The 16807-nt window shown below is 46.3% G+C and overlaps 1 protein-coding gene across 1 annotated transcript in view; it reads right to left on the reverse strand.

Annotated features, from left to right (window-relative positions):
* gtf2e1 (general transcription factor IIE subunit 1) overlaps window positions 1-16688 on the reverse strand; it is a 56916-nt gene extending 40228 nt beyond the window's left edge. Inside the window, exons 1-2 of the mRNA XM_033033429.1 lie at window positions 16617-16688; window positions 10899-11353 (exon numbers count right to left, since the gene is read on the reverse strand). Coding sequence (XP_032889320.1) covers window positions 10899-11346 — 448 coding nt within the window. The 5' untranslated portion in view covers window positions 11347-11353; window positions 16617-16688. The remainder of the gene's footprint in view (window positions 1-10898; window positions 11354-16616) is intronic.
* Between the last annotated feature and the right edge of the window lie 119 nt (window positions 16689-16807).

Consider the following 16807-nt stretch of genomic DNA (forward strand, 5'->3'; position numbering starts at 1 on the left):
GTGGTGCATCTGTAGTTTGTGGAATTCAATGGAATACATTGAAAACACTGTTGGGGTAATTCAAAGATCATACTTCGCCATTCAGAATTAGGGCATTTACATGTGAAATCTGAAAGTAACTTTCTTTTTTAACATATAAAGGCAAAGACTAATGACAACCTGCAACTATAGATGTGTAGCAAGGAACGACAGATGCTGGTTTAAACCAAAGATAGGCACAAATTTGCTGGAGTAATTCAGCGGGACAAGCAGCATCTCTGGAGAAAAGGAAAGGGTGACGTTTCAGGTCGAGACACTTCTTCAGACTGGGTATAGATGCTCAACCAATCGAAACCAGGAAGTAGAATCAATTTGAATCAGGATAAGAAATAAAGAAAATAAGTCATTCGGGGGAGTAGCTTACAACCTATCCAGCAGCTGAAATACTATTCCCCCCAACACCAACCTCTCTGTTGCGTTGAAGCGGGTCCTGGCTTTTACAACCCTGTTAGCCCGGAGACTGATTTTGCTTAACTGGAGACTTACCTGTCCCCCGACACACGCCCGCTGGATCAAGGAGGTGCTCTACAACTTAAAGCTTGAAAAACTTAGGTTCTCTCTCAAAGGCTCTACCAAGACATTCCTAGATACATGGAACCCTTTCCTGGAACTTGTTAACTCTCTTAACTTGTTTCCGGACTCGGAAGAGGACTGAGTGTCCTCTATCACAGCTCTGTCTTATTGCAGCTGCTATCCCCTCAACCCCTCCCCCCCCCCCCCCCCCCTCCCTCCCCACAATTTTTTAAAAAAATTTACATTTTTATTTTTTTTATCGTATTTGTGTGGATGTGTACGTATGTGAGTGTTGTTTGTTCCCGGGTGGCGAGGGTGGGTAAGGGTAAGGGTAAGGGTTTTGAGGGTCGTTTACATACTGTTGTACAATTATGTCCTGATTATCACTGTCTGTTATCATTGTATGTATGCAAATTGCTGTTAAATTCAAAATTCAAATAAAAAGATTTAAACTGAAATACTATTAGAGCACTAGACAAAAAATAGGTTTGTACCCACAGCAGTGCAGTAATTAAGGGTGATTTTAATCTTCTTATCAAATGGACATCAAACTGGAATATCTTGAGGATATGTTCATAGAATGCACGAGACAATTTCCTAGAACAATATAAGTGCTGGACTAACACAGTGTGCAAGGCAGCAGCAGTAAACGTATGGACAGATGCCATTTTGGGTCAGGACCCTTTTTCAGACTTGAACCAACGTCTGTCCATTTCCTCCACAGATGCTGTCTGGCCTGCTTAATTCCCCTAGCAGTGCGTTTTTGTTCAAGAATGCGGCATCTGCCGTTCGTTGTGTCTCTCGAGCAATATGTTCTGTATCAGACGAGAGAATATAATATTTTTGATTTGGTCGTCAGAAATGAGACAATGCTGATTAATAGTCGCTCAGTAAAAGATCTTCTAATTTCACATTCTGCTGAATCACAAACTTGCGTCTAGACCAAGATTAAAACTAAACAAAGATAATTTCAAAATATTTGAACAGAGAGTAGGCTGGTAGATTAAGAAACTGGTTTAAAAGTAAGTTGTAAGCAAGGCAGATATTTAAATAAATATTTCAAATCCAAGAATATCATTGAGAAATAAGGATTATACAGGAAAAATAACTGCCTCAAATTAATTAGTTATTAAGGATCAAAAGGAAAAGCTTATAATCTTGTGAAGAGCATTAAGAATGATAATATTTTAGAGGCCAGCAAAAACTAATTAAAGATTTGTTAGCAAAAGAGTAAAAAGAGTGTCATCTAACAGATAAAGAGATTGCAAGAGATTCTACAAATTTACAAACAAAGGAACAGCAAAGGTAAATGTTGATCCTCGAGGAGGAACTGATTGAGGATAATATTGAAATAACAGGTGCAAAATAAATATTTGGGATACATCTTCTCATTAGAGTCGTAGAGTCACACAGCTCCGTCCGACTCGTGCATGCTGATCAAGATGCCCCATCTAACCTAGTCCCACTTGCCTGTTACAGCACTAAAAAAAATGACAAATGTTTGAAATCTTTGAATGTTTGTACGGCTGGCGATTTTGAAATAATGAGGGAAAGGTGGTTAGATTCCCTGCCAGGAACAGTGAAATTACAGAATTGTAGTAAAGACACATCTGATTCACTCATGTCCTCCATTTTCCAGTGTTCCACCAGAAGGAAACCTTGTTTACTAAGCAGCTCTGCTTCATGTGGCCACCAGAGTGGTTGATTCTTGCCTGCCTGCCTGGTTCAGACGAAATTAAGGAGAGATAATAAATGGCAGCAATGGTAGCAATGTGGATATCCAGAGAACAAAATAAATAAAGTTGAAATAAGCAATTATTTCTCAAACCAAAGGCTGAGCATAATAAAGTGCTGGAAGAACTCAGTGGGTTAGACAGCATCTGTGGAGGGAATAGACAGGCGACGTTTTAGGTCGGGACCCTTTCTCACATTCTACTAAAAGCCTAACAAGTCTTGGACCAAATTCCCATATCTTAATGTTCAAAAGCAAGAGCCCACGGAGACTGTGGAATAGTTGCAAACTTCTCATGATTCTGGGAAGATGCAGATGGATTAGAAAACCGTAAATGTAACTCCAGGACATTTTTGCCGACATTTTTTCATTGGGAAATTGCTGGAATCTATGAAGGGAATGGAACAGGAAATGAAAACCAGTCTGAATAAGGGTAGAGACTCTAAATTAATTATTACTATTAATGTCCTCCTGCCTGACCCACTGAGTTTATCCAGTTCTCCATTTTTTTTTGTTGAAAACCATAGTGTGGTTTATTGAAAGGGAAACAGTGTGCGAAAAAAAAGTAGAATTCTTTGATGAGATACAGGCAGACAAAATTGACCATGGGTGTCTGGTGAGATATCTGAATTTCAAAGAGGCATTTGATAAGCTGCTGCATAGAAAGTAACTTCACAACTCAAGGGTCAATGTTGTGGGTGAATAATGGTATGGATTTGTTAACCAACAAAACACAAAAATCAGACACTGCAGATGCTGGTTTACAAAAAAAGGGATAAGATACTGGAGTAACCAAAGAGTCAAGAGCGTTTTATTGTCATGTGTCCCAGATAGGACAATGAAATTCTTACTTGCTGCAGCACAACAGAATACGTAAACATAATACAAAACGGAAGATAAAAGTTCAGTGTGTCTATAGACCATATATATACACAATAAATAAACAGATAAAGTGCAATAGTAATAATAGACTGTTATTGTTCAGCGCTTGTTTGATGTCGTATTTAATAGTCGGATGGCTGTGGGGAAGTAGCTGTTCCTGAACCTGGATATTCCAGATTTCAAGCTCCTGTACCTTCTTCCCGATGGCAACGGAGAGATGAGTGTGACCAGGGTGGTGTGGGTCTTTGATGATGTTGGCTGCCTTTTTGAGGCAGCGACTGCGATAAATCCCTTCAACGGTGGGGAGGTCAGAGCCGGTGATGGACTGGGCAGTGGTCACAACTTTCTGTAGTCTTTTCCACTCCTGGACGCTCAAGTTGCCGTACCAGGCCACGATGCAGCCAGTTAGTGTGCTCTCTACTGTGTACCTGTAGAAGTTTGAGAGAGTCCTTCTTGACATACCAACTCTCCGTAATCTCCATAAGTAGAGGCACTGATGTGCCTTCTTTATAATAGCATCAGTGTTCTGGGTGCAGGAAAGATCTTTGGAAATATGCACGACCAGGAATTTGACGTTTTTGACCCTTTCCACCATCATCCCGTTGATATAAACGAGATTGTGGGTCCCTATCCTACCCCTTCCAAAGTCCACAATCAGTTCCTTGGTTTTGCTGGTGTTGAGAACCAGGTTATTGTGCTGGCACCATTTGGTCAATCGGTCGATCTCACTTCTATACTCTGACTCATCACCATCTGTGATTCATCCCACAACAGCGGTGTCGTCGGCGAACTGATGTAGTTCACACTATGTCCAGCGACACAGTCATGAGTATAGAGTGAGTACAGCAGGGGGCTGAGCACGCAGCCTTGAAGCAGGTAGCATCCCTAGAGATGCCAGGCCTAGATCCCTAAAGCACCAGGCCACCATCTCCAACACCATCACCGACTTCATCAACTCCCACGCCCTACCCGACCGAGCCTCCAACCTCATCGTTCCCCAGCCCTGCACGGCCCGATTTTACCTTCTCCCCAAAATCCACAAACCTGACTGTCCCGGTAGACCCATTGTCTCTGCCTGTTCGTGCCCCACCGAACTCATTTCCAAATACCTTGACTCCATCCTATCCCCCTTGGTTAAATCCCTCCCTACCTATGTTCAAGACACCTCAGACACTCTCTGTCGTCTCCGCGCATTCCATTCTCTAGGCCCTCACCCCCTCATCTTCACCATGGACGTCCAGTCACTCTACACCTCCATCCCCCACCAGGATGGTCTCAAAGCCCTCCGGTTCTTCCTCGACCAGAGAAGCAACCTATACCCGGCCACTGACACTCTCCTCCGCCTAGCGGAGCTGATCCTTACCCTCAATAACTTCACGTTTGACTCCTCCCATTTCCTCCAAATACAAGGCGTAGCTATGGGCACACGCATGGGCCCCAGCTATGCCTGCCTCTTTGTCGGTTACGTCGAGCAATCCTTGTTCAATACGTACCAGGGCCCCATCCCCGACCTCTACCTCCGCTACATCGATGACTGCTTTGGTGCCACCTCCTGCACCCGCACACAACTGACTGACTTCATCCACTTCACCACTAACTTCCATCCGGCACTCAAATACACCTGGACCATTTCCGACACTTCCCTACCATTCCTTGACCTCACTATCTCCATTGCAGGTGATAGACTTCTGACCGACATCCACTATAAACCTACTGACTCCCATGGCTGTCTGGACTACACTTCTTCCCACCCTGCTTCCGATAAGGACTCCATCCCCTACTCCCAATTCCTCCGTCTACGCCGCATCTGCTCCCAGGATGAGGCGTTTCACACCAGGGCATCTGAAATGTCCTCATTCTTCAGGGAATGGGGGTTCCCCTCCTCCACCATAGATGAGGCTCGCACCAGGGTCTCTTCCATACCCCGCAACACTGCTCTCTCTCCCCATTCACCCACTCGCAACAAGGGCAGAGTCCCCCTAGTCCTCACCTTTCACCCCACCAGCCGTCACATACAAGTAATCCTCCGTCAGTTTCGCCACCTCCAACGTGACCCCACCACTCGCCACATCTTCCCATCTCCCCCCATATCTGCCTTCCGCAAAGACCACTCCCTCCATAACTCCCTTGTCAATTCTTCCCTTCCTTCCCGTACCACCCCCTCCCCGGGCACTTTCCCTTGCAACCGCAAGAAATGCAACACTTGTCCCTTTACCTCCCCCCTCGACTCCATTCAAGGACCAAAGCAGTCGTTCCAGGCAAAGATCTTAGAGCAGAGCAAGATGGGCTACTCCTGCGAAATACAATGGGCTGACGTGTAGTACGCTACGGAGGGGATCCTGGGCATTTTCCCCCGCCCATTTTAGTAACCGGAGCCTACCTGACCCGACCCGACTCGCAGTGTAATCAATGTTGCGGGGCAGCAGTTTATGTGTGTGACATAGGGTTAGATTCATAATTCTGTCAGTTCATACTTCTTGTCAAGAATAAAATTTGATTCTGGTAATTGTCTTTTTTAATGTTTTTTAAATCATTTATTTTTAAATGACTCACAAGCAGTGTTTGAGTTGATTTTGTAGTAACCGGAACCTACCCGACCCGACCCGACTCGCAGGGTAATTGACATTGCGGGGGAAGTTTTTGTGTGTGATATAGGGTTAGATTCATAATTCTGTTAGTTCATAATTCTGTTAATTCTGGTTAAAGAATAAAATGTTTATAAACACACATACATGAATGTGATAGATCTTTATTTCAGACTAGACAAGGGACATTAAATAAGAAACATTGTAAACCTCCCCGCAACTTCACACACATTAGGCCTTATCCCACCCCTCAACTCTCCCCCCCACCCCCCCGGCACTCCCTCGCCTGCCCCCACACTACAATGTCTCCCCCCCTCCTATGCCCCTCTCCCCGCTGCCCCGGGCCCCACACTCCCTCTCCCCGTTGCCCCGGGCCCCACACCCCCTCTCCCCGCTGCCCCACACCCTCTCTCCCCGCTGCCCCGGGCCCCACACTCCCTCTCCCCGCTGCCCCGGGCCCCACACTCCCTCTCCCTGGTGCCCCGGGCCCCACACCCCCTCTCCCCGTTGCCCCGGGCCCCACACTCCCTCTCCCCGTTGCCCCGGGCCCCACACTCCCTCTCCCTGGTGCCCCGGGCCCCACACTCCCTCTCCCCGCTGCCCCGGGCCCCACACTCCCTCTCCCTGGTGCCCCGCTGCCCCGGGCCCCACACTCCCTCTCCCTGGTGCCCCGGGCCCCACACCCCCTCTCCCCGTTGCCCCGGGCCCCACACTCCCTCTCCCCGTTGCCCCGGGCCCCACACTCCCTCTCCCCGTTGCCCCGGGCCCCACACTCCCTCTCCCCGCTGCCCCGGGCCCCACACTCCCTCTCCCCGCTGCGGAAACAAAGGTCCGATCTTTGGCTGGAAACAAGATGGCGGAACAAGATGGCGGGGACTGGTCGCTAAAATGGGCCCTATAAAATGGAGAGATAAGTTTTTTTTTTGCCTTCCATCACAACGATGTGATGGATGTTTGTGTAACCTGTGTTGTGTCTCGGGTCTTTTTGTTTTGTAATGTATGGCTGCAGAAACGACATTTCGTTTGGACCTCAAGGGGTCCAAATGACTGACAATAAATTGAATCCTAATCACCCATGAATCCGCCCATGAGCGTACTACACGTTTGCGTGAGAGTAACCCATCTTGCTCTGCTCTAAGATCTTTGGTTCCAGGTGCAACAAGAGGTTTACCTGCATCTCCTCCAACCTCATCTATTGCATCCGCTGCTCTAGATGTCAGCAGATCTATATCGGTGAGACCAAGCGGAGGTTGGGCGATCGTTTTGCCGAACACCTCCGCTCGGTCCGCAAGAACCTACCTGACCTCCCGGTGGCTCAGCACTTCAACTCCCCCTCCCACTCCGAATCCGACCTCTCTGTCCTGGGTCCACTCCATGGCCAGAGCGAGCAACACCGGAAATTGGAGGAACAGCACCTCCTTGGGGAGCCTGCATCCTGGGGGCATAAACATCGAATTCTCCCAATTTTGTTAGTCCTTGCTATCTCCTCCCCTTCCTCAGCCCTCCTGCTGTCTCCTCCCATCCCCCAGCCTTCGGGCTCCTCCTCCTTTTTCCTTTCTTCTCCCCGCCCCCCCACCCCCGATCGGTCTGAAGAAGGGTTTCGGCCCGAAACTTTGCCTATTTCCTTCGCTCCATAGATGCTGCTGCACCCGCTGAGTTTCTCCAGTTTTTTTGTGTACCTTCGATTTTCCAGCATCTGCAGTTCCTTCTTAAAACTCCCTAGAGAGGTGATGTTTTGGGTCGGGACCTTTCTTTGGTCAAAAACACTACACGTACAATGGTAAAATGCAACTTAAGGATTGCCCCGTAGATCAGTACCTACACCTCAACTTTACAATCAACTTTAAAGTGACACTGCATTTAAGCTTCCATCCAACTCCTGCTTTCCACACCTGGAACACATGGCTGTGAAGTGCCTTCGCTTCTACCTACCGAGAGAATTCTCCTCCATCATCCTGACTGCGGTCTACATCCTTCCCCAGGCAGATGTCCGTCACTGGAGGTGCTGCACGCCGTGGTCAACAAGCACCAGACGGCTTACCCCGAGGCATTTACCACCATAGCTAGGGACTTCAACAAAGCCAACCTGAAGAAATCGCTCCCTTACATCCACCAACATGTCTCCTGCAGCACCAGAGGACCATCACCTTCGACCACTGCTACCCGACCATCAAAGACGCCTATCGCTCTATCCCTCACCCTCACATCGGTAAATCCGACCATACCGCGGTACTGCTTCTTCCTGCCTACAGGCAGCAATTGAAGAGCGCACCCCAGAGGTGAGGACTGTACAGAGCTGGTCGGGGGAGACAGAGGAACAACTCCAGGACTGTTTGGAGTCTGTAGACTGGACCTGATGGTATACCCGATCGTGTTCTAAAAACCTTTGCGGACCAACTGGCTGGCGTTTTTACTGACATTTTCAACCTGAGGTCTGAGGTTCCCACCTGCTTTAAAAGGGCATCAATAATACTGGTGCCCAAGAAGAACAAGGTGACATGCCTCAATGACTATCAACCAGTGGCACTAACGTCTGTGGTGATGAAGTGCTTTGAGAGGTTGATTATGGTGCATATCACCTCCGTCGACAAGAACCTCGACCCAATGCAGTTCGCCACTGCCACAACAGATCAACGGTGGATGCGATCTCACTGGCTCTCCACTCGGCTCTGGACCTCTTGGACAACTAAAACTCATATGTCAGGCTGTTATTCATTGACTACAGCTCGGCATTTAATACCATAATCCCCTCCAAGCTGGTTACCAAGCTCTCAGAACTGGGTCTCTGCGCATCCCTCTGCAATTGGATCCTCGACTTCCTCATCCACAGACCACAGTCTGTCCGTATTGGTGGAAACGTGTCATCCTTGATAACAATCAGCACAGGAGCACCTCAAGGCTGCGTGCTCAGCCCCCTGCTTTACTCACTCTATACTCATGACTGCGTTGCCGTACATAGTGCGAACTCTATCATCAAGTTCGCCAACTACACCACTGTTATGGGACGAATCACTGATGGTGACGAGTCAGAGTAAAGAAGTGAGATCGTCCGATTGACCAAATGGTGCCAGCACAATAACCTGGCTCTCAACACCAGCAAAACCAAGAACTGATTGTGGACTTTGGAAGGGGTAGGATAGGGACCCACAATCCCGTTTATATCAACGGGATGATGGTGGAAAGGGTAAAAAACGTCAAATTCCTGGGTCGTGCATATTTCCGAAGATCTTTCCTGGTCCCAGCACACTGATGCAATTATAAAGAAGATTATAAAGTGGTTTATCGAGGAAAAAAAGTGAGGTTTAAGGTAAAGTCAGTGAAGCAAGATCAAAGACTTTATGACGTGTTATTTCCTATGCACTTACATTCAAGGCAGAGGTAAAAAGATTTGTATTAAATATATTAAGGAGCATGAAGAAAGAAGTCAATTGCTCTGAAGTGTAGACTCCATGATTTACCCGAATGACAGGGCACTCAATTGCCTACTCTCGAAATGAACGTATTCAAAAACATATTCAAGATTGACACTTCAAGAAAAATATAGAAATATTGATCTAAAATGTAGTTCTAACTTACTTTAAATAATTTGATTGAATAACAAAGTCAATGTCTATGTTTCCTACCCTTATAACATTTCCCATGACTTTGCCCAATTCTTTTCTCCCAAAGATCTGGCTGTATTTGGAGCAGTATCCATTAGACCCCATCCACAAGTGGCCATTCCTCATGCACTATTTTTTAACGAGGTGCTATTTAAATTTAAACGTTTTCGAAACTCTATTCACAGCGCCATAGACCCAGGTTCGATCCAGACCTCGGTGGACTTTCCACATTCTCCCTGTGACCACAAGGGCTTCCTCTGGGTGCTTGGGTCTCCTCTCACATCAGAGAGAAGTGTGTTTGTAGCTTAATTTGCCCTTAGTGTGTAGGGAATGGATGAGAAAGTGGGATAGCTGTTCTGAGCTATCACTATTTCAAAGACGCTTCCTTAATTATGGCCTGATAACGGCAAAAATACAAACATACATCCGTCCCGACTCTTAAGATGTGGATTATAAACATGTCCGAGACGCTACATCTTGAAAATATTAGACTTGTCTTGGCAGAAAAACCAGATCATTTTTCCAAGACATGGACACCATTCATCGATTTATTACAAGGATAGTATGGCGCAACACAACTTTGGATTTAAATCTAATTACGGGTTGGGTGAGGTGGGTGGGGAGGGATGAGAGGCAGGTATATCACCACTTTTTTCTCTCCTTTTCTTTTTGTCCTTTTATTTTTTTCTATTCCTCTCTTCTTTCTTTCTTTTATTCACTCTTAGGCTATACTACTTTGGTAGTCTAGGGGTTCTATCTTTGCACATCTCACTTTTTCTCTTTCTTGCTTTTTCTCCTTTCTTTTCTTCTAATTCAAAGCTAAAAAAATAAATTACTGTTTAATCTTATATGCCGTTGGTTCTATTTTTGTACATTTGCTTCTAATAAATAAATAAATAAAAGTGAAAGTGGGATAGCATAGAACTAGTGTTTAATGGTGATCGACGGTGGGCATGGACTCATTGGACTGAAGGACCCGTTTTCATACAGTATTTTTAAACGAGAACTATTCACAAATGAACTTAGAAAGTAAGATCATAAGACACAAGAACAGAGTTAAGCCATTCAGAGATTCTGCTCCATCATTTGAACAATCTTTCTCTCAACCCCATTCTCACCCCGTAATCTTTGACCCCTTACTGATCAAAAACCTATCAATTTCTGCTTTAAAAACACCCAATGACTTAGCCTCCACTGCCGTCTGTGGCAATGAATTCCACAGATTTACCACTCTCCGGCTAAAGAAATTTCTCATCCCTTTTGTAAACTTTTCCAATGAGGAAACTCTTGACATCCTTAATTTTACCCTTGCCCAAGACATTCTAGTTGTAGTACCTCAACTTAGTTGCAATCAGCTTTCTCCAGAGATTGTAAATTAAAACTTAAATTTAAAAATGCTGGGGGAGCACAGGAGTGTCAGGTATTCACTAGTGTAGCCACTAGTGTGGCTACTAGTGTAGTATTCACTAGTGTAGCCACTAGTGTAGTTAATAAAAAGCATTGATGAACCAAAAATGGAACATTGAACATGTACAAAACATGTACCTGTCATGAGATCAAATAGTTGGTTGGCCTCCAAGTCCGTGAACGTCTTGTAGCAGTTGGGGCATTTAAAAGAGGCTCTGTTTGTGGAGTCTCGTTCATCTGTCTCAATCCTTCGCCTCATGTGGTCTAGTTTGTACTTGACCACATTCACCAGGAGACGGTAGTTTATGAAGTAGTAATTATGTCTCGTGGTTTTACCGTCAGGAGCAGTTTCAACTCGCATTCTACTTTTAATAAATTTGTCGCTTTTCAATGTGTTCAAAACCGATCGCAGTTGTTTCCGGTCAAATTTCAGCAGCTCCAACATGTCCTCTTCTTTGACACAGGGGTTCCTAATAAGGATATCCAAAGCTAGCGCGTGCTCAAGCCCGTAAAATCCTCTCACAACATATTTGGCAAGTCGTTTCAAAGCTGCAGGCACTTCAGTCACTACGTCTGGATCAGTCATCTTTCACCTTTGGGTTTACAAAAAGAACATTCATTCAAGATTAGCAACTTGCACATGGGAATTACATGCACAAACAAAAATCATGACAAGCTGTGGGCCGTTGTAATAGGCTGACTTATGACTTTCCAGGGTAGGGGAATAGAGAACCAGAGAGCATATCTTTAAGGTGAGAGTGGTTAGATTTAATAGGATGATGGACACAAAATGCTGGAGTAACTCAACGGGACAGACAGCATCTCTGGATAGAATGAATGGGTGGCATTTCAGGTCAAGACCCTTCTTCAGACCAAAGTTAATGGGAACCTAAGGGTCAACCTTTTCCATTGAGAGGGTGGTGAGACCATCAAACACTGATTCACATTAGTTCCACTTTATCCCACTTTCTCATCCACTCCCTACACAATACAATACAATACGGTTTATTTGTCACATTGCACATAAGTGCAAGTGAAATGAATATGTCAGCAGCGGTACAATTATAAAGAACACACACAAAAACACAATAAAAATTTAACATAAACATCCACCGCAGCATTCATCACTGTGGTGGAAGGCACACAATTTGGCCAGTCCTCCTCCATTTTCCCCCGTGGTCGGGACCTCAACTCTCCGCAGCCGTTGCTGCGGGCGTCCAGATGGTAAAAGGACAAGGTACAAGTCCAGGTAAGTCCAGAGTCGGCTCTTCCCCACCGGAGACCACGGCTTTAAGTTGGTGTAGGCCGCAGGCCGGCGGTCGAAGATTTAAAGTCCCCGCCGCACCGCAGACCGCAGGGCCGGCGGTCGAAGCTCTCCTCCAGGGGTGATGGTAAGTTGCCACCGCGCCCGCGGTAGAAGTTGGCTGCAGGCCGGCAGTCGGAATGGAAGCTTCTTCTTCCCCCGGGTCCCCCATGAGGGATCCCGGGCTGTAGACGCCGCGCCAGTTGGAACCGTGCAGGCTGCCGGCTGCCCTGGGCCAGCGAAATGGAGCGCTCCCCTCCAGCAAGGGCTCGCCCGCTCCACGCCGAGAGTCCACGCTGCGCCCGCCGCTGAAGCCCCGGGCGCGTCTCTGGGAAAGGCCGCGCCGATCCTCTCTGTTAGGCCACGGGGGAGGTGACCTGGAAAAAGTCGCCTCTCCATGGAGGAGGCGACCGAAGCGGTTTCCCCCTCACCCCCCCCCCACACCACCCCCCACACAAAACACACCGAGAAACATCAAAAACATACTTTAAAACATACTAAAAAAATAAAAAAAGTTGCAAAAACTAACGCGCTGCTGACAGGGCTGCCGCCATTGCAGCGCCCCCACCGACTACACGCGAGACAATTTAAGTTGGGCCAATTAACCAGAGGGACGAGGCAGTTGAGGCACTTGACCAATTTTGCTGGTAGTTTTGAATGTTGGTTTGTCAACCAATCACACAAATGTTAGGGTCATTGGCCTCTGTAAATTGCTCCCAGTGTGTAGAGAGTGGAAGAGAAAGTGGAATAGCATAGAACCAGTGTCGATGGTCGGCCTGGGCTCGGTGGGCCAAAGGGCCCGTGTCCACATCATATCTTCTGATCAATTATCTACCCTGAAGACCATTGGCGGACCTAATTGTGCTTTTTAATGAATATTCCGTTAGTAGAGCTAATAGGACTTGATGTTTCAATCCCTGTAGTAAATCGGCAATCTTGATATTTGCAGTGGGATTGGAGTGGTGAAAGGTAGGGTAGGTACGTCATCGGGGTCATCAGGTGGGCACCCTCCTTGACGTTTCATTGATAAGCACACAACATCTCCAGAGGGCTCAACGGTGATACCTGGCGTCCCAGTTACACCCCCGTCAATTCCATACCCTCCTGTCTTCATTTTGCAGCCCAATTGTTGTCTCTCCTTTTGATCCAAATCCAATTGCTGCTTTTTTTTCTGCAGAATTTGATAGTGATTTGATTGCTTATTGGAAGGAGCGCCCCCTCACCCCCCATTTTCTTTAATAGCCTGGTCATAGATGTAACAAGTTCATACACAACCTAAAACCAGCAGATTAAAAGAAAAATAATTTAAATTGCACAGCAGCCGTGGTGGGACATGAATTTGTGTAATTATCTTTGGATTTACTCGTCTGTTAACTTAACCACTGCAACACCACTTATCCCTCAGCTCATGAAAGGCTGAACGAGGTATAGGTCGTATTTAAAGAAGAAAGTGCTGGAGAAACTCAGCGGGTCAGCCAGCAACCGCGGAGGGAATGGACAAGTGACGTTTCAGATTAGGACACTCTGGGAGTCTGAAGAAGGGTCCTGGCTGGTAACGTCAGCAGTCTGAAGGACCCCAATCCAAAATGCCGTCTGTCCATTCCCTCCACAGATGCTGCCTAACCCAAAGAGTTACTCCAGCACTTTTTTTTGCTCAAGATTCCAGCATTTGCACTTTCCCATGTCCTTGTAGTTTGCCTTTAGTTTCTTTTTCGGAGATGAAAAACATTTTTTTTTTTGATTTTGAGTGATGAATGCTTTAATAGCAGAATGCTGCTAGGTGGTGCACAAAAACAATTTGATGGTTCGTGCTACCCATGGAAAACAGGCACAAAATGCAAGAGTAATTCAGCAGGACGGGCAGCGTCTCTGGAGAAATGCTGGGTAGGAGGGAAGTGCAGATGTTGGTTTACACCGAAGATACAAAATGTTGGAGTAACTCAGAGACAGGCAGCAACTCCGGAGAGAAGGAATCGGTGAAGTTTCTAGTCGAGACCCTTCTTCAGGGAAGAGGGAAAGGTAAGATGTGAAAACGAGAGAACAAAGGGACAAAGTACAAGGAAAATGTAGAATAGATCATTGTTAACCAGGGTAAGGTGACAACAAGGCATACAAAGACCAAATTTAATCAGGACAGTCAGATTGACCGGAGAACTAGGGAGAGGGAAAGCAAGGGTTACTTTGCTCTGAAGAAGGGGCTTGACCAGAAAAATCACCCATTCCTCGTCTTCAGAGATGCTGCCTGTCCCACTGAGCTACTCCAGCATTTTCTGTTTATCTTCGGTGCAAAGCAGCATCTGCAGTTCATTCCTACACATCTGTAGTCCCTTCCTATGCTACTCAAGGAGATACTGGGGCAGATGCCCAAATAGGTTGAGTTTTTCATTTGCAGTTCTTTGTAGAAGGAAGGAGGAACAGAGAAGCCGGGGCATTAAAGGAGCAAGTACCACGGAAAATCACCGCAATGAATATTGGAACATTATATTTTGCAGAAGATCAAGGTCACTAATATGTTGGTACTGAAGGAGGTTAAAGTTATCTTTGTCCATGGTGGGATTAGTAAACATGGATGTAAATTTCAAAGTTGAGGTTTTACCTAACCAGAACCCAGAGTAGGTCGACAGAGTAGGTCTATTCTATTGAGGACGACAGATGGCACAATGGGCTAAGTGCTCGGCTGGCGACCGGAAGGTAGCCGGTAGCCGGTTCGAATCTCGCTTGGAGTGCATACTGTCGTTGTGTCCTTGGGCAAGACACTTCACCCACCTTTGCCTGTGTGTGAATGTGTGTGAGTGATTGGTGGTGGTCGGAGGGGCCGTAGGCGCAGATTAGCAGCCACGCTTCTGTCAGTCTGCCCCAGGGCAGCTGTGGCTACAGAAGTAGCTCACCACCACCGAGTGTGACTGAGGAGTGTATGAATAATGCGATGTAAAGCGCCTTGAGTATTCTAGAAAGGCGCTATATAAATCCCATCCATCATTATTATTATTATACTAGAGAGTGCTGAAAAAACACCATATTTGAACATTGCTTCCATTTCATATTTGTGAGACTCCCACCCCCACACAAAACCACACTTTACAAACTTGTTCCACTGTTAACAGGAAGTAATTATCTCCCAAAAAATGAACAATTGAAATTACAGAATCAGGATCAAAGATAAATTTTCCTGTGATAACAAAGAACTGCAGATGTTGGTTTATAGCAAAGGGATGATCAAGGGTTTTTCTACACAAAGGGTGGTGGATGTATGAAACAAGTTGCCAGAGGAGGTGGTTGAGGCAGGGACTAACCCAACATTTAAGAAGCAGTTAGACAGGAACATGGATAGGACAGGTTTGGAGGGATATGGACCAAATGCTGGCAGGTGGCACTCGTGTAGCTGGGAAATGCTGGCTGGTGTGCACAAGTCAGGCTGAAGGTCCTGTTTCCACACTGTATCCCTCTATGACAAAGCTAGACATAAAGTGCTAGAGTAACTCAGGTCAGGCAGCATCTCAGGAGAAAACGGAGAGGTGACGTTTCAGGTCAGGTTCTTTCTTCAGACTGATTGTAGTAGTGAGAGCGAAAAAAAACCAGAAGCCCAAAGTGGCAGAACAAATTACAGCCGGCAACAGATGACCTCAGGCAAGGGGGTTCCCTGATAGGCAGATTATTAGACAAAGGCTATATATAGAAGCAGGTGAGTCAAGAGTGTTTTATTGTCATAATATGTCCCAGATAGAACAATGAAATTCTTACTTGCTGCAGCACAATAGAATATGTAAACACAGTACATTGTAAACAAAATGATAAATGAGAGATGTGTGTGTAAGAAAAAACTACAGATGCTGGTTTAAATCGAAGGCAGACACAAAACGCTGGAGTAACTCAGGTGAGGCAGCATCTCTGGAGAGAAGGAATGGGCAATGTTTCAGCCCCAAAACGTTACCCATTCCTTCTCTCCAGAGATGCTGCCTCACCCGCTGAGTTACTCGTGTGTGTGTGTCCCAAAGAAAATAAAGGTACATGTATACTAACCCATAAAAAGTAAACATATCCAATTTAACCCATCCTAAGGTATGATTCAATATATATGCAGTTATAAGTAAATGGTACATCAGACTGCCTTGTAGGGATAGATGCTGCCTGACCTGCTGAGATCAGATACTCCAGCATTTTGTGTCTTCCGTGTAAACGAGTATCTACAGCTCCTTCCTACACATGTCCCGGAAGGGAATTGGAGCACACACAAAAAATCACACAATTAAAATAAATAATCACATATATAGTTTCCCCACACATAAACCATGCTTGCTAAACTTCAACAGTGTTTCACATGGCTAAACCAGGCCCAATAAAAAGCTAAAGAGAAGCCTTTAAAGATATTGAAGTCAAAGCTAAACTCCTCTCACTCAGCGCTTCAGGGAAGAGCAGGTCCTGAGGGAACATAGTTCATGGGACGACGGCCGCCGAACCCAGCACACAAGGCCGACCGGGGTTAATTAACCGGCTGCTGCTATTGAGACAATCAGTAAGTGTTGGGATTGTTTAAAAGGTTTTTAAATGCTCACCAGCAACAACAGCGAGCCCGCATGCCCAGTGGCGCCGCACGCAGCGTCGTCCCCTCCCCCCCCGCCCTGCGTCATTGCGTCACCGCGTCGCGGGGTGCGTGCTGTCGGCCGGTGATTGACGGGTGAACATCCACTCACAGAGCGGGGTTTAGTGCGGCCCCGCGGGGTTTGAGCCAATGGAGCGTGGCGGG

This window comes from Amblyraja radiata, chromosome 14 (genome assembly GCF_010909765.2).
Source record: "Amblyraja radiata isolate CabotCenter1 chromosome 14, sAmbRad1.1.pri, whole genome shotgun sequence".
Lineage (NCBI taxonomy): Eukaryota > Metazoa > Chordata > Chondrichthyes > Rajiformes > Rajidae > Amblyraja > Amblyraja radiata.